The 22061-nt window shown below is 53.3% G+C and overlaps 1 protein-coding gene across 4 annotated transcripts in view; it reads right to left on the reverse strand.

Annotated features, from left to right (window-relative positions):
• Positions 1-7830: 7830 nt before the first annotated feature.
• The window catches only part of MAPKAPK3 (MAPK activated protein kinase 3), a 29628-nt gene continuing 15397 nt past the window's right edge, over positions 7831-22061 (reverse strand). For 2 of the 4 annotated variants that reach the window (XM_005600613.4, XM_070238817.1), the window contains exons 3-11: positions 16391-16530; positions 15069-15133; positions 14531-14610; positions 12598-12721; positions 11314-11389; positions 10849-10973; positions 10296-10381; positions 9941-10021; positions 7831-9206 (exon numbers count right to left, since the gene is read on the reverse strand). In XM_005600613.4, the coding sequence (XP_005600670.1) occupies positions 9054-9206; positions 9941-10021; positions 10296-10381; positions 10849-10973; positions 11314-11389; positions 12598-12721; positions 14531-14610; positions 15069-15133; positions 16391-16530 (930 nt within the window). In that variant the 3' untranslated portion in view covers positions 7831-9053. The remainder of the gene's footprint in view (positions 9207-9940; positions 10022-10295; positions 10382-10848; positions 10974-11313; positions 11390-12597; positions 12722-14530; positions 14611-15068; positions 15134-16390; positions 16531-22061) is intronic. The other 2 variants (XM_070238818.1, XM_070238819.1) reach the window with 1 other exon arrangement.

The raw sequence follows: 22061 nt of genomic DNA on the forward strand, positions 1-22061 counted from the left end.
AAATTAAATGTGATAAGGCACTTTCTGGCTCTGATCTTCTCATATTCTGACTAGAACCGCCTGCCCATCCCACCTGTGTTGATTTTAGCTGTTCCTGGATCCACTCCTGTCCTTGGAGGGCTGGATTTGGCCAATGCAGGAGGACACACACAGAGGAGAGAAAGTGCAGAGGCCCGAAAAGCACCGCTTTTCCCTCCATGTAATTGGTCTCTGAAGAGGAAACATGAGAATCCCTGAAGCTGGAACCCACGTGCTCTTCTAAGTCCCTCCAGTCATGATGGCTTCTTCCCTGCCCCCAAACTTAGGGCCATCTCCAGGGAGCCTTCTTTTGTTCACAGCTCCACTACTAACCTTCTGTGTGACCTTGGATGAGTCAGCTAACTTCTGGCCGCCTCGCTTCTAGAGGGCAGAACCTGGCTGCCTGCCCCTCCCCTAAACCTCCTCCCACCCAATACATCTTTGCCTCCTCCAGGCAGCCCTCCCAGTTTCAGGTGGGCAGGATTTATTCCATGGAATTAGCCCTCTGAGGAAACCCACCTGACCTCCAAAGCAACAGAAGGAAGAAAACCTTCCAAGGGCAGGCTCTGAAGGGCAGGCGTAGGAGGAGGGGTGCCTGTCCTGGGAAGAACACCTTGGGGTCCCCTCCTCCCTTGTCAGTGCTCCCAGCCCCGGTTCCCGACTTGTATTGACACATGGACTAGGAAAAGAAGGGTCTTGTCTCCTACCGGCTGAGATTATGGTGCATAACTATTGCTGAGAATCTCTACACAGCCCTCACCCCAAGATCTTCCACCCAAACATTTACATAACTCCAATAAGATGAACCCAGTTACAGGAGCTCACTAAGAGGAATTGACACCCCTCTCTCCCAGGCCCAGAGGGCAGGGCCCTATCTCTATCTAGATCAGAATCTATCTCGAGGTGAGTTATATCTTATTGCATCTTCTCAGTGTGGAAACAGACACAGCCACTGGCTTTGCCGGTGTTAACAGCCCCAACGAGCTTTGCATCCACAGTTTAGTGGGTTCAGTTTATTGCCAACGATTAGATATTAAAGCCACCTCAGGAACTGACGTTCCATCTGTAGAATTGAGGGCCAGGTGAGGGCTGATTTACATCTGGCCAAGCCGTCCTGAGCCATAGGCCAGACCCTGTTCAGGGTGGTCAATGGCAGGGCATAGAGAAAGACACTCCAAAAATCCAAATTTCCTGGGGCCCCATAAGGCTGCCCACACACTCACTTCTGTCCAAGGGAGGCTGAACCAGACCAGCACTCTCCAGGCATATTGTGCTCCTCAGGTACTCAAAGGTCTTTTCAGGCCCAGGGCCTTTGCTCTTGCTATTCTCTCTGCCTGGAATGCCCTTCTTCCTGCTCTTCTTACAGCCAACTTCTTGTCATTCATCCTCAACTGAATGTCCCCTTCTCAGAGACCTACACTGACCCTCGTGTCCTTGTCTGATACCCCACTTTGGCTATGGGCTCTGTCACTGGAGAAGGAGTTCATCTGCCTAGCTTGCCCCAGCCCATAGCCCAGGGAAGCCTGCTCAGAGCAGACACTCTGGGACAGCCCATCCTCTCATCTGGTTAGTGGGTGACTAGCCCTGTGCCCCACAATCCCTGGATCCCTTCATGACCCTGTGAGGAGGGATTCTCTGGACCTGTCTGGCTGCTATTGGGCAGAGCCTCCTCTGTCTCACCTATCACCCCTAGAAACCCTGGCCAGCCTCACTGCACAGCCCACTATGCCCTGGCCTGGCAGGGACCTTCAGAGAAAGAGGCCCCAAGGGCAGGTGGGCAGCTTGATCAGACAGGAACTGACTGAGCTTTTCCCAGGAAGACAGCCTCCTTTCTGAAGACTTTTAGCCTACAACTCAATACTTCCCAATATACCACCACACCCCACAGTGACATTTTTCAGGACCTCTAAGCTCTGCAGGGCATCGTGCCTTACATTTCACAGTGTCATAGTCCAGGGTAGGTGTCCCTGTCCACACATTCTAATGAAGAGATGGGCTCAGAGAAGTTAAGGGAGTTTTCCAAGGTCACAGGGCAGAGCTGGGAGGGGACCACAAGCTATGTGAGCTGGCCCAATTTCTCTCTCATCTGCAGGGAAGTGCTCTGACCTTAAAACATGCTGAGAGGTGCCCTGCACTCCCTGCTCAGGTTCAGGGGCAGGAAGGCATGGGAGGTCACCCCCAAGAGCCCTTCCTCTGGCAGCCAAGAGCACAGAAGATCAGGGGAAATGAGGGGCAAATTTGTGACACCTCTAGCCAGGCCAGATCAGGGAAGGGGTCAGACCTGGGTTGGGATTCTCTGGGCAGAGACTGCCTTCCTGTCAGGGAGGGGAGTATAGAGCCCCATGCTTCTGAGTTCAGACCCTGGCTCTGCCACACCCCACATGTAGGAACCTGGGCACTTTATCCCAGTGCCTCTCAAGCCTCAGTGACTTTGTCTGCAAGGTGGGCATATCCCCTGCCTAGGAGGACTAATGGAAGAGCAGAAGTGTAAACGAGGTCTTGTGTGAGATGTTCCTGGCTCATTCTAGGTGCTTAAAACATGGGCTCCAGTGTGTGACTGGAGCAGGCCAGGCCCAGAGCTGAGTAGGCTGGGCCCTCACTCACCTGGCCATTCCTCAGTGGACCCTGAGATCTCCATCAGCTCCAGCAGCCCAGGTGGGGAGAAATGGCCCATGAGGCAAGGTCCCATCACCTGGAAGTGAGGCTGCGCTGGGGAGGGTTTCCACACTAGGGGGCTGTTCCAGGGAGTAGCTGAAGGGCCTGCCTCACCCCTGCACAGAGAATCTCTGCCAGGTCTCAAGGTGGATTGGCTTGCTGGTCTCCCTGACTTCCTGTGAACACAGATGAAGGCTGGGATGGGCATGTAATCTGCTTTATCCACACTGCTCCTGCAGCAGGGGCAGGTTTTGGGGGATAAGACAGGCTCCCCAATGCCTCTTGATCCCCATAACCTCCTCTTTGCCCCAATTTTCTCTGAACTCCCCACCAGAAAAAGGAAAGCAAGCCTGCCTAAGAGAACCATGATCACCCAGCCATCTCTGTTCCTCTCATTAGCACTCAGTTGCAGTGCAGACAGCGCAGGAGGCTGTTGTCCGCCTGTCCTCAAGGAGTCTGGACTCTCTGGGGGCAGGGACAAAGGGAGAAAGGATAATCTTGTAGCCAGTTTGCCATGTCAGAGCCCAGTCGTGGACCTCAGCAAGCTACTTAGCCAGTCTAAGCCTTGGTTTCCCATCTGTAAAATGGGATCATAATGCCTACCTGCAGGATTTGAGATAAATTTCTCGAAGTGTCTAGTTCAGTGGTCCACAAACTTTTTTTTAAAGCACATAAACTCTTGTTCAAATTAAATCTCAGGAGAAACTCCAATATACAAAATGGCACTATTAGAAGCAGGGGTGGAGGACCCTGGGACTCCTCAATGACATTCTGAGGGTCTAGGGAGTCCAATATGAAAAGATCTGGCCCCCGACAACCAACTCTGGAACCACCTGAAAATGCCACAGCAGCAAGAGGAGGTAGACAGATTGTTTGACAAATCAGCATTAAAAGCTGGGTATATCTTTAGGGGAGGCACATGTGTATGCGGGGAGGGGAGAATGCATTCGCCACACATGAGATTGCCCTGGAGAACTAAGAAGGAGAAGCTGCCACCGGATGCCCACTGTCTCACCCCTGAGATTCCCACCCTGACTTCCTGCAGGAGATGGGATGACGAAATGAGAGAACTTCTTGCCATGGCTGCCTCTCACCCAGTAAACAGACTTGTTTTCTGTTCTTCACACAGGTACATCCCATTCCTGCCTCCTCTCCTTGCCTCACCTTATACCTGCCAGCTGGAATCCCTTTTCTCAAATCTTTGTCTATCCAAATCTGGCTTGCCATTCAGATTTGCATGTCACCACCTCTGGGAAGCCTTCTATGATTGTCCCCAGCCAAAAGAAGCATTCCTTCCTCTACTCTCCTCTAGCAAAAAGAGCAGTAGCTTGAGCTTCGGTTTCTCCAGGCATAAGATGGCAATGTGAGGACTAAGTGGGATGACCCATGTAAAGCCCCAGCAAAGCCCGAGCACACAGTAGGTACTTAGTAAATGGTAGCTGTTCATTATGAGATTGTGGTCTTCCCCCCTACCCAGACAGTACCACAGCTTCCTCAGGCTCCGGCACACAGTAGGCATCTACTGAATGCTCACCCGGGTGACCAGCAGGTGGCCCTACACCCTAATTAACCTGCTCTGATCAGCTGCTCTGAGCTCCAGGAAACTGGTTCCTTGAGTCACCGTCTGCCTCCTCCTGGTCAGGAGAAACGGAGTGAAAGCAGAACTGGCAGAGTGCTGGCTTCTTGGTGTGTCAACTAGCAGACACTTGGGCTGTACTAGTGACCAGGGCCTTTGGGCTTGGCCACCCTGTTCCCCTTCTCCACTGCAGCCCTGCCTACTGTCAACACAAATAATCCATTACCAATCTATAAATCAAAATTGGGATGAGTTTATTATGAGCCAGATTTGAGGACCATATAGCCCGAGAGAGTCCTTCCACAAAGGAATGGAGCACTCCAAAGTGAGGGTGTCCAGAGTGGTTACAGTCAAAGAGCATGTATCACAAATGATTGAAAAGTCACTTTTACAATAGTCACAAGATTGCCCTGTCAGCACAGTGATTGATGGACACAGCAGGTAGTAGTTCTGCTATCTTGATGAACACTGCAGGTAGCGGGTCTGTTGTCTTGAGCTGAGTGGTCACAGGTGAGTGCAGCAATCAATTTCTAGACTAGGGGGAGATGCTTATCCTCAAGGAAATGCCAATGTGGGGAAAGTTGCACCTTTAGCTTAAGGGCATTTGTTCTTATCTTTGGGACATAGCAAATGCTTAAAGCAGATATACAATGCATGCTCAACTTAGGCCAAATTAGTTTTACACCAAATGGTTTCCTCATATACTCCAACACATCCTATTGCTTGCCATTTGTTTATCACCACTCTTGTAAGGTTTATTCCCATTTTAAGAGATAAGAAAACTGAGGCCCCTCCCAAAAATAAAATTTAAAAACAAAAGAAAAACGAAACAAAACTGAGGCCCAGCAAAGTGTGAGACCATACAGCATTCTCATAATTCATCAACGGGTGGCAGCATGTCTGCCAAGGATGCCAGAAGGATCTGGCCTTGATTAATCGATGTCTCATTTTACTGATGGGGAGCCTCAAAAATCTGTGGAACAGCCTTGCCCAAGGCCTCATGTAAACCAAAGCTCAAGTCTCCCAGCTCTAAATAACCCCACCCCACCCCACACACAGGGTGGGAGGTAGGCTTCCCAAAACCTTCCCTGCCTGCTGGCCTCCATTCCAAGGGGTGAACATGCTGGCTGCCCAGTAGGACAAAGGGAAGAATTTTACCCTGGGTTTGGTGGCAGCTATGAGCTGTGATGCAAAGGCATAGCCCAAGGCAGCCAGTTCCAGGCACAGCTACCCAGGTCCTGTGCTTCATCCCCATGCTCGCCAGTGAGAGAGAGTTTCAAGCAGGCCTGGAAGCATTGAGACCCCTGCAGAGGTTGCAGCAAGCTGCATTTTGAGACTCAATTCTGATGCTGCAGTGGAGGGGCTGAATTGAGGGCGGAGAGGAGCTGGTGTGGAATAGCAATAAGCCAGGCTGCTGGAAGCCAGCCAGCACCAGGTTTGCAAGACAGAGAACTCTGCTGTCAGCTGGGTCAGGGGGAGTATCACTGGAAAGAAATGTCACACACACATGCGCACACACGTGTATTTGCCTCTTATGGATTCTTTATTGAAAGTTCCCAGGGAAGCTCCATGGAGCCCATGAAATACCTGTGTCTGAACAGGTGGATGTGAACGTGTGGCCATTTGGTTTCTTAGTTCACCTGATACCAACTGATTGTCAGGAATTTGCTCCCATTTCACAGCAGCCACACTGAGGCCTTGGCTTGTGGGAGCTGCACCTGATGCCAGAGATCAAGGGGTCAGGCCCTGGGTTGGGCTTGTCGCTGGGCCAGACTCCTCATGGGCTCCTAGAAGTGGCCACCAAGCAGATGTGGGAGACATGGGGGCAATCCTTCCATCCTCTCCTCTGCTAACTATCTCTGTTTCCAGTCACAGGAAGGGGCATGCCCCTCCCCCACAACAGCAATGGGCCAAATATGGCCGATAAGACTCTTTCCCTGGGACTGGCATGCAGACATCTGAGCAAGTGCCTCCCTCTGAGGCTGCTGCAGCCGTGGTCTTGCACGTGGAGAAGGCTGTGCAGGCAGAAGATCCAGGCCAGCCCCAGGGAGAAGCACAGACAGGCAGAGCTGAAGGGTGCACAGAGTCCCTCTGTCCCTAAGGCCCTGGTATCTGCAGTTCTGCCTTCAATCCTGTAACCTATCAGGCACCCTCCCTAGCCACTGGGGTGCATAAATTCCCTCTTTGGTTTAAACTGTCCCATGACAGCTCCTTCTCAAGCCAATTCCTTCCTTCACAGACCATATCAAGCCCATGATTCAATACTTACTTGTGTGATATTTTGTCCTTCTCTCCCATGAGTGGCCTGCCTGGCACCCAACACCAGTCTCAGGCAAAGTGGTGCTCAGTAGCCAAGTGAAGGAGTTTGTCTGCTCCCTTGCAGCTTTGTGACTAGAGAGAATCTATCTGCCTTTGCATCTGGCCAGCATTTCACTGGATGGAGTACACGACAAGGGCTGGTTTGAACCACAGGCTTTGTAAGGCCCCTAGAATTCATCTGGGGAGCCCAAGGGCCCTTCAGAAGAGTTGCCCCTCTCTTTAAAGCCCAGGGCTGGAACTGAGGCCCAGGAAACCCATATGATGCTGCTCTGGAGAGCAGGCCCTTGGGAGTGAGACCCCATGGGTAGAGAAGACCTAATTTTCCAGGTGGAAAGTCCCAGAGGTAGATTTGAGGCTGGATTGCTTCTCCCTTGAGCAACTTTAGGTATTTCTCTCCTTCCTGATGGCTAAGGATGCTGGGGTTGCAAATGGGTGCTGGATGCCAATTATGCACCAGGCACCCCGCTAAGTACCTCACACACATCATCTGCCCAGATCCCCCTGATGATTCTACCGGGTGGGCACTATCATCCCCACTATAGAGTTAAGGAAATTGAGTTGGGAAAGTTGGGGGACTTATCCAAGGTCGCCAGGCTAGGAAGCAGCACATCTCAGGAGTGTGTGCCTATTCCTGCCTTCTAACATCACCACACCCTCCCCCACACCCTGAGGGGAAGTGGGTGGAGAAGGGAGTGCTGTGGGTGCCAGATGAGCTCTTGGAAAACTGGGAGTTTTCGAGATAGGAGCTGGGGGAACATGCCACAGTCAGGGCCCCCCTCAAGGCTGCCCACAAGGGCTCCCCAGGGCTGAGAGTGCTCTGTTGCTGGAGTAGTCAAAAGACAGTCTCCAGCGTCCCGCCTCCTCCCCTCCCCGACATTCTCGCTGCCAAATGAAATCTGGCAGCTTCTGAAAATAGCTCAGCGCTGCAGCAGGCACTCTGCCCGCCCTTCAGCAGGCTGGCACGCAGCTGAGAGTGGCCACTGTGGGCAGACGCTAGCACACACGGGGCGGGGGGGTGGGTGTCACACACACAGTGCACCAGAGCGGCGCAGAGCTGGTGGCATCGGGCAGCTGCCATCCCTCAGCTCTTCTGACCTTTCCATGCCTGGCGAGGCCACAGTGGCCCTGGACTCAGCCTGGCATGCTTACTAGGACTGAGGCACCCTCTCCAGGAGGGGTGAAATCACTAGTAGGCATGAGCACCTGCTCTTGGGCCACTTTTGTCCACTCACGTAAACAAAGAGAAACCCAGGAGGCAGAAGAAAATGCCAAAATGGTGTTTATTAATATCTGGATGTAAAATTCAGCAGTGTTGTCCTATCTGATGTGGTCTGGGGTTTCCCAGCCAGTGTGAGAGGGGTCAGGAACCAGAAACCTGAGTGTCAGGCACTTATCAGGCCCATATCAGGCACTTAGCACTCGAAGGCTACCCTGGGCAGTGGGGGGCTAGGTAAGCCTGAACCAGCAAGGAAGGGACCCTCTCTGCTCTGACTCAGGCTGAAGCCAGGGCCAGACCTTCTAAGCATCAGTCAGCAGCCTCAGGTCTCACCCGGAATATAGAAAGAGACCCCTGATTAATGGGGAGCCTCTTGGCCCTACCCCCAGCCATCCACTCTCATAAAAATACACCAAGAGACAGCCCCTGTCATCCATCAGGACAGGGTGGAAGATGAACCATTATGGAGTCCTGTCTGGGATCCTGTGATGGCTTTTGTCACAGTAACATTTTCCACAGTAGAAAAAGGTTAAAAATACCTCCCACCCTCAGTTGAGATGAGAGGCCACTCTTTGGGTAGGGGGTAGGTAGTAACAGGATGGCTGGGCCCAGGGACTCCATGGAGGGAGAGCTCCAAGGGCCCTGTGGGATGGGATTGCAGCAAGACAGGGCTGAACCACCCAGGAGGCAGGCAGACTAACCCTATTGCCTCAGGGACACCAAAGAGTGGGGAGCCTGAGAGGGGCAAGCAGTGTGAGGGAGATCAGCCTCCCCGAGAAGACAGAGGCAGAACCTCAATTGCCTCTTCTCTCTCCCTTGCTCACTCACTCAGCATTCACAGACAGCAACTCTATCCCTGGTCACCATGGCAACCAATGGCCGGATGCCTTTCCCAGGGCCAGGCCCATCTGCCTACCCTACATGGGAGTGTCTCCATGGAAGGAGGGAAGCCACAACTCCCACTGGCCCAGAAGTCTAAGGCCATGCCCCAGGGCGGGACTGAGCCCTGGCTCACTCGGGCCACTCTGGCCAAAGGGGCTACAGCTACAGCAGGTGGCTCCCTGGCCCCCAGGCTCTGGCCCCTCTCTGGGGTTCCCAAGGAGGTTTGGGGTCATGGTCCCCCATCCTGAAGTTCCAAGTGACACATTAAAACACAACAAAATAATCCTTTTGTTAAAAAAATGACCCTGGGTGCTGGGGGGTCAGGGCTTCAGCACACTCCAGTCTGTTCCCCAGGCTGAGAGGCCAGCTCCTCCAAGGCCCCATGAGCTACTGGTTGTTGCAGCCCTGTGAGGCCGAGGAGCTGCCTCCCTGCTTCTTCCTCCGCTTGTTGAGGAGCCGGTTGTTAGAGGTCTTCAGGTCCTTGATCTTCACCTGGTCATAGTCCACCCGCATGGTTGCCAGAGCACTGGTCATCTCCTCCTGGCGACAGGTATAGGGCAGGTCAGGATGCACTGACGTCAAGAGCCATCACCCTCCTGCCTGGGCACCACTTAGTAATGACTGTGATGGCAGTGACAACCTTTGCTGCCCAAGTGCCCACTGTGTGCCCAGTGCTGGGCTCATCTCTTTGAGTCACATAATCCTCACTATAGTCCTTTGTTGTGGACACTGAGTTTATCCACTAAGGCACAGAAAGTATGGAGACTTCCTAGGACACACCAAGGGTAGATAGGGCAAGGACCTAGATCAATGTCACCTGTTCAGAACCACAAGGCCTGCAGGGAAGGCCATCTTGTTGGGCACTCAGGGCACTGGGGCCTGAAGATTGTATGTGGGTGCCCTGGAGCTCTGAGCTGCTGCTCCATATGCTCAAACCTGGTCTCTGCTGAGCCTAAAACCAGGCTGACCACCCTCCCAAATGTCATAGACTATAAGAGGCGTTATGGCCAAAGCTTGGGACCAAAACCCCTTCAATGAGCCCCTGGCCCAAAGCCCCTCTTCACTGAAGGAGTGAATCAGGAGCACCTCCCTGAATAGGGTAGTGCAGCCCAATGCTTTGAGTGCCATGGTGGACCACTGGTGCAGTCACTGACACCTTGTGCTCCAGGTATGGGGGAAGGGCCGAAGACCCAAGCTCTGGGTAGCCATTACCCTGGAGTCACTTTTTCCAAAACCCTGGAACATACAAGGAGACCGGGGCAGAGTCCACCCACCTTAACTTCATCCCAGTGGTCTTTGTCTTCCTGTAGCACTCGGGCCGTGTGAAGTGGGGTCTGCGGCACCACCATTGATTGCTGAAAGCAGCCCCAAGCCCATGGATTAGAACCTGCAGGCACCTGGGACAGCACTAGCTCCTCCACCCACTCCCTTTCTCCCAGTCTCAGATGGGGAAACCAAGGCTCAGGGAGATAAAGGAGCTTGACTGGAATAGTGGCAAAGTCAGGGTGTAGGTGGGGCACTACTACACATCTGTGGCCCATGCCAGGGCCTCCAGAGCCATCAACCTCCTGCCTGGCAGCCCTGTTCCAGCTCTCCACCCTGCCAGCCACAGGATGAGGAGGAGCTCACATTGATCCAAGGATGGTTCATGAACTGTGTGATGGTCAGCCTCTCTGTGGGGTCCGTCTTCAGCAAGAGGCGGATCAGCTGCTTGGCTGGGGAAGAGAGAGGAGTGGTGAGGTTGCAAAGTTCCTCAGAGCCAGTCATCACCCCATCTCTCCACGTAGACCACAAGCTCTGCATATGCTCCCAAATTCCTAACCCACAGAAACAATGGGCTGGTCATTGTTTCCTGTTTTAAGCCACTAAGCATTGGGGGTAATCTGTTAACCAGCAATAGATAACTGACACAGGGCAGACATGTTTGTGGTCCCCAAAGGGAAAATAAGAATGAGCAACAGGAGTTAGAGGAAGTTTTGAGGAGGCAAGTTTTGAGCCCATTTAGCAGATATAGAAACTGAGGTTCAAAAAGATTAGGGTCTTTTTGACCCTAGGGTCACACAGCTGGGATATGGGGGATCCAGGATTTGAACATAAATTAGTTTGACACCAAAGTTGTATCTCCCAGAATGAAGGCTGATGGGGTTTAATGGGCCAAGCTGGGGCAGAGAGGTTCACTCACCATCCTCAGAGACCTCCGACCACTCAGGATTGGGGAAGCCATACTGGCCCAGGCGGATCCTCCTCTTCATCCCTGGGGAGATGGCCTGGCCCGTGTTGGAGTAGAAGGGCGGGAAGCCGCACAGGCTGGGGAGGGGCGGAGGTCATTTGGCACAGGTGTGGGGGCAGCGTCAGAGTGGACCCATTCTCCTCCCCAAGTCCCTGACTAGGGAGACAGACAGCCAGAAACCACAGGAATAATAGCAGCCCTCTGGACTCCCAGGTCATCCTAGGAATGCCATTTGCCTTTGGCATGGGGAGGCCTTCAGGCAGCCTGAAGGAGGGGTGTCCATGACCAAAAGGGAAGGGCAGTCTGCATGAGGAGTGACCCACTCAAGGCCCTCACCAAGGTTGGGGGTGGGGGGGAGCAGCAGAAGTGGAACTGAGGTTCATGGGGGGTGCAGGAGGTGGAGGTGGTGGTACTCACAGAATGTACATGATGACACCCAGAGACCACATGTCACACGACTTGTCATACTTCTCTGGACCCAGGACCTCAGGAGCTACCAGGGCAGAGGGCACAGGAGGGCTCTCAGCCCCAAGGGTCTTGGAGGCCAGGCGGGAGCCTGAAGCCTGAGCAAGGTGGGGAGTAGGTGCCCAGGCTGGGGGTGGGTGGGGCAGAGCAGACTGGTGTCTGGCACCTTCTGGGAAGGCAGCATGTGTGTGAAGTTGGGGGAGGAAAAATAGCTCCCAGAAAAAATAAACTCACTTTTAGGCTGGGCTGTAAGGAATGATACCCTCCTAGCTCCTTTGGGCCAGACTCAGCCTTGGTGAGGGAGGAGAGGGAGAGAAGGCCAGTCTGGGGCTTGGAGGGGTCCTGCCATAGGCGAGAGGGCCTCAGCCCATCAGCTTCCCTGAGTCCCTTGCCTCCCTAACCGCACAGCCTAGGTCATGGCAGGGAGGGGCTGGAGGCAGGGCTCTGGGTTCCAAGGTCAGCTTGGCTACCATTCCATGGGGCCTTGGTCTGGTTTTCCCAACTGTGCAATGAGATGAGTAGGCCAGAAGATCTCTAAGTCAAAATATTGCAAAACTTGTCCTGGTAAAAGGAGCGCAATTTCAGCTGTCTCAGGGGGCTTCCCACCCCATTAAGGAGCTTTCTTGGAAGGCCTCTCCTGTGGGAAAAGAGCCCTCTGTAGAGTGAGTCATCACCCCACTCAGGTAAAGGGCACTTTCAGCAGGGGCTTTTCCAAGTCTGGGGGCTGCCCACTTACAGGGCACCAGGGAGCTTTCCAGGAAGCATGAGAATGTGTACACCCCCAAGTCCCATCCATGCCCTGGCCTAAGGGACTCTCTCCCACAAGGCAGGTGGCTGGTGCCCTGTATCCCTCTACTGTAGGAGGAAAGGCCTGCCCACTTTCTGAATATGAATCCCAGGAAGATAAAAACTGGAGAAAAACAACCATGGTTGGGCTCCGTCCCGAGCTGATGGCAGCCTTTTATCACGTATATATTTAGAGCTGCTGTGATGTCATTCAGCTCACAGGCCACAGCCAGAATTTTCCTGGATCTATTTTCAAAAGCAGAAGCTGAAGTTTGGGAGAATATTTTTGCAGCCTCCGGCCCCCCACGTCACCGCCTCCATGCAGTCAGAGTCCTCCCCTCCCTCCTTACTGGGCTTTAACCCTTTGGCTTCTGCAACCCACCAGCTGTCCCACACCACAGCAGGGTCCACTGGGGGTAGGGAGGTACAAACCATGTCCCAAGGACTCACCCACATAATAAGGAGTGTAGCAGGGTGTCTGCAGCGCATTTTGGGTAGTCTCCTTGGCAAAGCCAAAGTCAGTGAGCTTGAGCACTGCATCTTTCTCCTTGGACGTGTAGAGCAGGTTTTCAGGCTGAGCCAGGAAGAGAAAATATTGGTCTAGAGTTAGCCACCAGGGTGGCAGAGTCCCAAGGTGATCTTCAGCCAGACTTCCTCCCCATCTCACCCCAATCGATGCAGGAGGATCCAGGTCCGTCTCATTAAAAAGACCTGGGCCTTGGCCACAAACAACATGAGCCAAATATGGAAGACCAAGGTGGCTGGGAGGTAATACTGCCTTTCCAAGAGGGGAAACTGAGGCAGGTGTTCAGCCAAGGCTGTGAATAACCAAGTGTCACAGAGAGCCCAGGGACAGGAACTTCTGAGCCCAAGTTGGTGATGCTGCCATGAAATGCCAAAATGAGGGTTCTAGGGGGAAGGTAGGCTGCTCACGAGCCAGTGTTGCCAAGCATATGTTCTGCACCCAACCCAGAATGAGCCAGCAGAGCATCCCCACCTGAGGTTGCTCAAGGAGAAGCCCCCACTGCCTAGGCCCCAGGAACTGCACAGAGGCAGTTCTTCGTTGCAGAGGAAAAAGAGGCCTGAGAAACAAGGGCAGTGGGGAGGTCTGCATGGAGGAGGCAGCCTTGAAGCTGGTTTTTAATGAATGGGTAGACCTAGGCCCATGGAGAGGAGCAGGAGAGACCCTCAAACAGAGCTGGGACAGAAGGACGGGGTGTCAGATGGAGTTCCAGTCTGGAGCCAGTGAAAGCTATTTCTTAGGCTTTATTTGAGATGATCTGACCTTGGACTGGGATAAAAACAGGGAAGCAGGTTTGGTCTACACAAGGGAAAATATCCTCTCCAGAAGGCTTTGCTCCCCTTGGGAAAAAAAGGAAACCATGGCCAAAATAAAGCAAGATTTCCAAAGGTGAGTATGCCGTGGTTCCACGTCTATCAAGAATCAAAGGATAACTGTATGGGTTGGCAATGCTCAGCCAGGTGAAAGACCTGATGTAGCAGCTGGACGCTCAGCTCTCCTCTGCCCAGGCTCAGGAGGAAATAAGCCTAGGGAGGTAATGCTCTGGGTTTGGGGCAGAGGGCCCAGGACTTGCAGATTCTGCTCTGATGATGACTGGCATGTACACGCATGTGTATACGGGGCTGCCTCAGTTTGCATTTCATCTGTCTGATCCTGATGACCTCTAAGACCCAGTGCTCTCTGGACAGGAAATTTGGAGAGCTGAGCTTCAAGAATATCTCTGAAGCCCATCCACTGAAAGGGCAAGCAGGCCCAGGGACTGCCTCTGCTCCTTCCTCCTTGCCTCCCAGCATGGCTTCTTTCCCTTAAATTGCTGGCAGTAGAGGGCCTAATCTGTTGAAACTATGGCTGTTACTTCACAGAAGCCCCAACAGTGTCCCAGGCAGCCCCAGTCTGAGGCCTGGCACATTACATGTTCACGATGTAATTGTGAATGAACAAATGAATGAATGAATCCCAGCACAACAACTGCAGCCTTAGGCAACACACTTAATACTTAATCTCTGAGCCTTAGTTTCCTCATCTGTAAAATGGGTAATAGCATATATCTCATAGGGTTAGGTGAGGATTAAATGAGATGCTTGTCAGGGCCTACTGGCTTGAGGTAGGCACTCAGTTATTCTTATGGCTATTGGGATTACACAGTGTTTGAAGGAAACAAGGAGACCCATCTGGCAAGAGCAGAATGAGTATGCTAGAACCATGGGAGAAGAGGCTGAGAAGAGCAGTCTGAGCCAGGAGGCAGAGGCCTTGAGTGCCAATCAAGGAACTTGGCCTCCATCTAGTGGGTGCTGGAAGCCATCAGGAATTGTGGATGATACTCCCCTCCTTGGTCCCCCAACCTGGGTCCTGGAGCCTTACCTTGACGTCTCTGTGGGCGATGTTCTGGCTATGCAGGAACTGAATGGCAGTGCCAATATCTCGCATGATCTCTGCAGCTTCTGCAGACAGAGAGGAGGGAGTCAGTGATGCCAGTCAAAAGTCAAGCAGCCTGGGAATCCCCACTCTATCATCTCCCCTGTGACAGTGTAAGATGGCGACAGTACTCCTGCCACCCAGGACCCCCATCCCATTCCCCCACCCCAGTCACCCTCATCTCCTCTGGGGACGTTCCCAGCCCACCTGGACCTCTTTCCTCAGACCTGGGCTACCTCTCCCCAGCTCAACTGATAGTTGGCACCAAGAGGCTTTGAGGCCTCCATCCCAAGGCTGTGGAGAGTCCATTTGCAACAAGGTGTCACAGACTTACAGAACCCCTTGGGGTATGGGCACTCTGTAACACCCTCTCTTATTCAGCTGAGGAGACTGAGGCATAGAGAGGAGCAGGGCCTTGCCCAGTATCACACAGTAACTCTGTGTGATCTATCTCAGCCCCACTGGTCCAGCTGCATGCATGTACCTCTCTCAGTGAAAGCCTGGTCGCCACGCTCCTGAATCCTGCTGAACAACTCACCACCTTCCATGCTGTAAGAGAAGGTGACTGTAAGCAGGGAGGGGGAGAATCAGGCATCAACCTGCCCCTGTCCTGAATCATGGGGCCAGGCCTCAGGCCCTGCAGCTCTTTCCCTAGAGAATAGTGACTGTCAGCCTTCCTGTACCTTGCAGAGCCTGGTGCATGGGTGTTTGTCAGCTTGGGTGGGTTGAGCTGAACTCTTAGAACTAGGGAAGGGTGGTGGGCTCAGATCTCACCAGGGAGCCCCTGTGTTCCCAGTGGCACTGCCCCCACCTGGCTGGAGCTTGGGTACCCCATCCCCAACCAAGTTTCAGTTTACCCAAATAAGGAATGAGATGTCAATTATCGTCATCATGACCACTGTTTTCTGAGCACCTACCATGTGCTGTGCCCTGGGCAAACACTTCGTGTGCACTGCTATGTGACCCTGGGATGGTCCCTTCACCTCTCTGTGCCTCAGCTTCCTCTTTTACAAAATGGGGATTATGGCATCAACCTCACCGAGTCGTGAAGTCTGAATAAGCAATACACATGGAGCACTTAGATTGGAGTCAAGCATACGGTGAATGCTACATTAAGATCTTCTTCCATATTTTACATGGGAGTTACAAAGATTCAGAGAGGTTAACAGCTGCCCAAGGTCACACAGCTAGTGGGGAGTAGAGCCAGGATCTGAACCCCAAATCTGACTCAAGAGCTGCTAACCTATAGGGTGAGGGGAGGACTTGAAAGGCAGATGGGGGGGAATTGGAGGCCCAGACACAGGACCCAGGGTCTGAGGAAGGCTAGAGCTAAGCCACAGCGCTACAGGAGAAGCCCAGGGTGAAGGAGGCTGCTGGCTCCTGGTTCTAGGCCCTGATCACCCAGCATCTGATGGGACCATAGGAGCGCAAATCTGGGTAGGAGGGAGAAAGCTGAGGGGACTATATATGTCCCTCTCTTCCCCATATTTCCCCCCACCCACATTCAGGGCTTGGTGGCCTTCTCTGACAGCTCTTCAAGCCCCTCCTCATAGAGTGGAAATCACACCTAGGGAGGCCATATTAGAGCCCCTGTAGTTTCCTTCCCGCCTTTGTGGGAATGCCCTTGTGGCCAGCTGCACAGCTCCATGGACAGGGCCTGCAGCTGTCCCTTCCACTACCCCTCAGGGACTGGGGTGCCTCCTGAAGCTGCTATCTGAAGAACAGGGAGGGCCCCTGGAAGAACGGCGGGAGCCTGGGGGCCACAGAGGTAGCAGTGAGGCGTGGAGGCAGGGTGGACCGGCATACCATTCCATGACGATGAGGAGACAGCGCTTGCTGTGATGCATGTTCTCATATACGTCCAGGATGCGCACAATGTGGGGGCCCCCAGAGGCCTGCCAGTGGTGGTCCACCTCCTGCCGGGCCTTGGGGCTGTCATACAGGAGCTGAGGGCAGGTAGGCATAGAAAGTGTCAGGTCATAGCCCACTTCCCCCACAGCCACCCAGATGGTGCCACTGCCCTCACTTTCCGGACAAGGACATGTAAGTTCAGAGAGAATTGTGACTTGCCCGAGGTCACCCAGCTTATGAAGGACAGAATAAGGATTTAAATCCAGGTTTTCCTGACTTGTGGTCCAATGAGCACATTGGACCTGTGCATATTGGAGCACGGGACTTGACTGAGGGTCAGCTTCAAGCAGCTTGGCTATTAGCTCAGGGAGGCCCTGGGAGGTGGCTCACAGCTTGGAATGGCTCAGAGGCCAGAGAAGTCCCTGCCCTCCTCCCCGGGGGCAGCAAGTGAAATGGAAATTGAGTGAGTTTTGCAGTCAGATAAATATCAACCGTGGGACCCCAGGCCAGGGACTCCACACACACCTTGAGCCTCATTTTTACAATGGAATGGTCCAAGGGTTGTGGACCCAGAGGCAGAGTCTAGGGACAGAGAGTACCCTAGTTGAGAGAGGTGATAGCTTAGTGGAATGAGATCTGGGTTTAGGACTGAATTCCTCCAATGACTTGGTGTGACCTCAGGCAAACACTGACAGCTTCAAGCTGCAGCCCACAGCTCTGTAAAACGGAGTAATAATGGAGTCATCCCCACAGGATGCATCACAGCAAGCCAGGCAGCAGGTGGGCGGGTGTCAGAATCCTTGCTCAGGTTAACTCAGCCCTGAGCTATGGCTGCCAACCATAAGGCCAATCACCGGAAATGAGCAAGGCCCTGGAGTAGTCCTGCTCAGAGGAGGCGTTGGGGGAGGAGGAGAAGTCAGCATGCAGGGGGAGGTGGCCCAGAATGGGGAGAGCAGGGACAAGCCATCCCCTGGCAGGGCTGCTTACCCAAGGCCCAGCCACATTTGTTTCCTAGCTGAGCTGGGCTGGGGACCAGGGTTGACACCCAAGACTGGGGCTCAGATCAGCCATCTTGCTCAGTACCACAGGACCCTGGGTCACCCCTGGACAGGATGGTTTCCCCTCTGCCAGGGCACTCTGTGGGGTAGGCTCTGGGATCAAGCTGTCTAGACAAAGGTAAACTGGGCAGGGAGGAAGGCAGTGGGCTCTCACATCTGCTGCCCCCTGGCTGTTACCTCTACCTCTGGCACTGCTCCCCTCAACCCTAGCCTAGCAGTACAGGTAGCTGGGGAAGCCCTTCCACCAGCTCTGGAGTCCCTACTCCATTACCCAGTCTGGGACAAGGTGTGCATGGAGGCTGCTGTGGGCAGACACTCCCAGCCTGGAAAGCACAGATCCTTTGCTCGTGCTGCCTTTGCCTCCCAGAATGTCCCTTGGTTCCATGCCCACACTACTCCCAAGCACAAGGTTTTTGCTCATAGCACTGGGGGCAGAGGCTCAGTCACCTCCACTTACCACATCAGCTTGCCCCCACAGTGTCCTGAGGTGGCTCTGGCCAGGGGTACCCCAGTCCTTAGCCACAAGACCCAAGATGCACTGTCCACCCCCTCTGCTCTGTGCTCTCTGTATCGCTTTTCTGCCTGGCCTCCTAACCCTTTTCCCTGGCCCTCACTACCTCTTCCCCAGCCGGACATGACTGTGTCCTGTTGGGGCCCCCAGGCTGGCTTCTGAACCCCCTCCTTACTCTGCCCTACTTCTGGCATCTCACCCATACACTGGAGTCCTCTCTTCTCACATAAAATCCCAAGCCCACAGCTGGAACACTTTTGATGGGGTCCTCAGCCCCATCTCTCCCTCTCTGGCCCTTCTCTACTTTTAAATACCCACCCCAACCCTCCAGATAAAGGCCACCTCCTTCCCTGGCATCCAGGGCTTGCCTCCCTTTCCCACCTCATTTCCTGCTACCCCTGGCCCCAGAACACATTTTGATCTGGCCAGAACGACATACAAACACGCCTCACTCTATGCCTTTGCCACGTGCACTCTTGCCCTGTTTCCTTCTCCATTGTATCAACTCCTTCCTTTTATTTCTTTGGTGAGGAAGATTTGCCCTGAGCTAACATCTGCTGCCAATCTTCCTCTTTTTCCTCTGTTGCCATCTGGTTCCTCTGTTCCGTATGTGGGATGCTGCCACAGTATGGCTTGATGAGTGGTATGTAGGTCCATGCCTGGGATCTGAACCAGTGAACCCCAGGCCACTGAAGTAGAGCACACGAACTTAACCACTATGCCACCAGACCGGCCCCAACTCCCTCTTTTTCAGAAAACTTCCTGCCTCAGTTCAGATGTCTCCTCCTCTAGAAAGTCCCCCAGCAAACTCCTCCAATGGTTTTTGCTTCTGTACCTCCCACTAGGCTGGAAGCAGCTTGAAAACAGAAGCAGGTCAGGTTAACCAGGTCCCTGGCTGGGGCCTAGCAGAAAACATTGGGCTCCTGAACAATCAAAGGATGGGAGGTCATGGGGCTGGAAGGAGACAGGAGATGAGAGATGAAAAGGAGGAGGGAGGTGAGGCCAAGGAGGGGCCAGAGAGGCTCCTGGCCTGGGCCTGCACCCTGTGCCTTGCTGAGGTTAGAGCCTCTCAGCACCTCCCATCCCACTCAGTCCATATTTAGGAATCCATTTCCCACAAGGATTAAAATAGTCCTTCCCTGTGTACCAAGGCCCTGAGAACAGGCACAGAGGCGGGGAGAGGGTTGCTCCCAGAAAACACAATAAATGTCCCCCTCTGGCCTCTCTGCAGGGAAGATCACAGGGGCCAGAGCCCTGGACCTGACCCCACCCAGACCCAGCTGCCAAGAAATCTCCTGGGCTGTCATTCTTGATGTCTCAGGTTGACCTCAAATGTGGCCCCAAATCTATGAGAACCTCAGTTTCCTCATCTTTCTTCCCCACAGCCAGAGCCTTCTCCTCTTCCAGGAATCATCCCATGTCACCCCCTCTCAGAAGCCCCCCTGACCACTCTGTCTAAAGAGGACCTCAAGCGTCTCTCATTCTCCCTTCTCTCTTTATTTTTCTTTCTTTATATATATGCTTTGTTTATTGAGGTATACTTTACATGTAGTAAAATGCACAGCTCTCAAGAGTCCAGTTCAATGAGTTTTGACAATTGCACACACCCCTGTGACCCACACCCCCATCAAGATGGAAAACATTTCCAGCTCCCCAGAAAGCTCCCACGTCATCGCCCTTTTTATCTCCCCCCTGTGCAGCACTTGCTCACAACCTACTATTAGCTTGTTCCTTTGATAACTCTTTAAACAAACACACACACACATACAGATACTGCATTTTCGATGTGCCTGGCTCTGTTGTGAGCACCTTATAAATATGAGAAGGAAGGGACTTCATTATCACCCCTCTTTAACTGAGAAATTAAACCACAGAGAGGGGAAGTAATTTGGAAGTAATCCCAAATCACATGGCTGTTTCCCCAGTTGAGCCAGCACCATGCTGCCTCCCTCTTCAGACTATGGGCCCACAAAGGCAGGGCCAATCTGCCTGGTCACCTCTGGGTCCCAGTACTGGGGCACAGGGCCTGGCACAAAGCACTGACTAAGCTAATATTTGTAGATTCAGTGAACAAATTGATAAAGTGGGGACAAAGGGAAAAAACCCTCACAACTCATCATGAGGACAGAATAAGATTAAATTGAGGAGGACCCTGAAAGGCTCAAAAATTGAGAGACATGACAACCAGGCCAAACTTGCACCCCACTGTACCTCACCCACCCCTCTGGTAAACCAGACTTAACTTCCTCTTCCAAGGAGCCCAGCCCAACTGCTCCAGCCCACAAGGCCATTGCTACAAGTTGGCTTCATTCATGCAGATACATGAGTCCTCACTATGCTTCATAAAAGGTACCCCCAAGGAAGAGCCCCATCTTCTTAGGCATGGGAATGAGCAGAGGGCTAGGAGACAGGAGGTCTAGGTTCTACTATTCTTGGTGTGAACTTGGGGTGGTCCTTTGCCTCTCTGGGTCTGTTTCACCAATGTTAAGCTGCAGGGCTTGGGCTAGATTGGTGGGAGGGGGACCACAGGGGGATCTCTGGTCAGGGGCTTCTTGCAAAGTACTTACTGTAGCCCCATTCCTACATCACTGCCCCCATGGAGCAGCCGCTGGGTCTCCACGCCCAAATGCCTGAACCTGATGAGGGCCACCTGGTACCTTGGTCCCCAGTCACAGCTGGGAAGAAAAGAAGATGGGATGGCCTTCTGACAACCTAACAAGATCCCCTCCCTTGCCACACTCCTACCCTACATCCCCTGGGACCCCCCCCCCAGGGGTCCACCAAAGCTGGAGAGTCTGTGATGGCTCCTGGGCAGCCCCAGGGCTCCAGCCAGTGCCCAACAGGCACCCCCACACCCACCTGTGAGACAGAACCCTGGCTTTCTCCTAGGGGAGGGGCTCCCAGCTGTACTTGAGATGTGGGCCCCACTGAAGTTAGACAAGCATTCAATTTGAGATAACATTTCCTTGAACACATGACACTGCTCTATCCTCAGGCTTTGATGAAGTGGTTTCCCCCTCTCCCTTCTCCCCTCACTCTGCTTTGCCAAATTCTCTTACCTGCCCAAGAGTCCACAGCCAGATGGCAGACCCCTGCCAACCCCATCAGACAGCGGACCCCAGCAAAGGTTGAAGGCAGAGGGGGCCCATGCCTCCACAGACACCTGCCTGTGCCCTTCCAGCATCACTAGGTAGAATGAGAGCCTCAGAAGTGGCCAGGTCTCCTCACTACCTCCATGCTGTGTTCCTTCCCACCCAAGAACAGGGTTTACACATAGGTGGAGGAATTCTTAAGTTCAGAAGCTGGGAAAACAACAGCAGCATTTGACTGTCTGGAAAACAATTTGCAGTTTACAAAACACTCTTTTCCCTTATCTCATGGGAATGCTCTGTGCCACCCTGTGAAGCAAGCAGGGCAGGGACCATCAGCCCCAATTTACAGATTGAGGAAAAAGAGGCTCAGGAGGATGAAGTCATTGCCCTGGGGCCACCCGGATGGAGTGTGGCAAGGCAGGAACAGGGAGGAGACAGGACTTTTGAGAGAGCATCCAGACAACCCCTCCCTGAGGGGAAATGAGAGGAGGGGGTGGCCCCAAGTCAGGGAGGCACTACCAAAACAACAGCTTGCAAGACTCGGGAAACTTGTTCCGAAATAAATGTGTGCATAGGCGCATGGGTGTGTGCACAAGCAGGGGGGGTGGGGGGGGGGTGGGGGAAGAGTGTGTGCATGGGAACATGGGTAGAGGTATACATAGGGTGTGTATGGGATTAGGGAGCATGGGCGTGGGGGATGTGTATGAGTGTGTGGACCATGGGTATGTATGCATCTCCAGCCTCTGCAGTGTTGACTTTGAACCCCCAGAGAGTGGGACCCATTCATCTATCTACTTATTCATCCAATATTTTCCATTTCTCTGAAGTGCCTCTGAAGTAAAAGCAGAGAACTGGGCACAGAGAGGTGCCCAAGAAAGACTGGGGGTCTTGCTGCCACAACTCAACCTGTGACAGCCTTACCCAAGCAGCTGACCAAGCCCAGACGCCTCTGCTCAGACCTTCTT

This window comes from Equus caballus, chromosome 16, assembly GCF_041296265.1.
Source record: "Equus caballus isolate H_3958 breed thoroughbred chromosome 16, TB-T2T, whole genome shotgun sequence".
In the NCBI taxonomy this organism is placed as follows: Eukaryota; Metazoa; Chordata; class Mammalia; order Perissodactyla; family Equidae; genus Equus; species Equus caballus.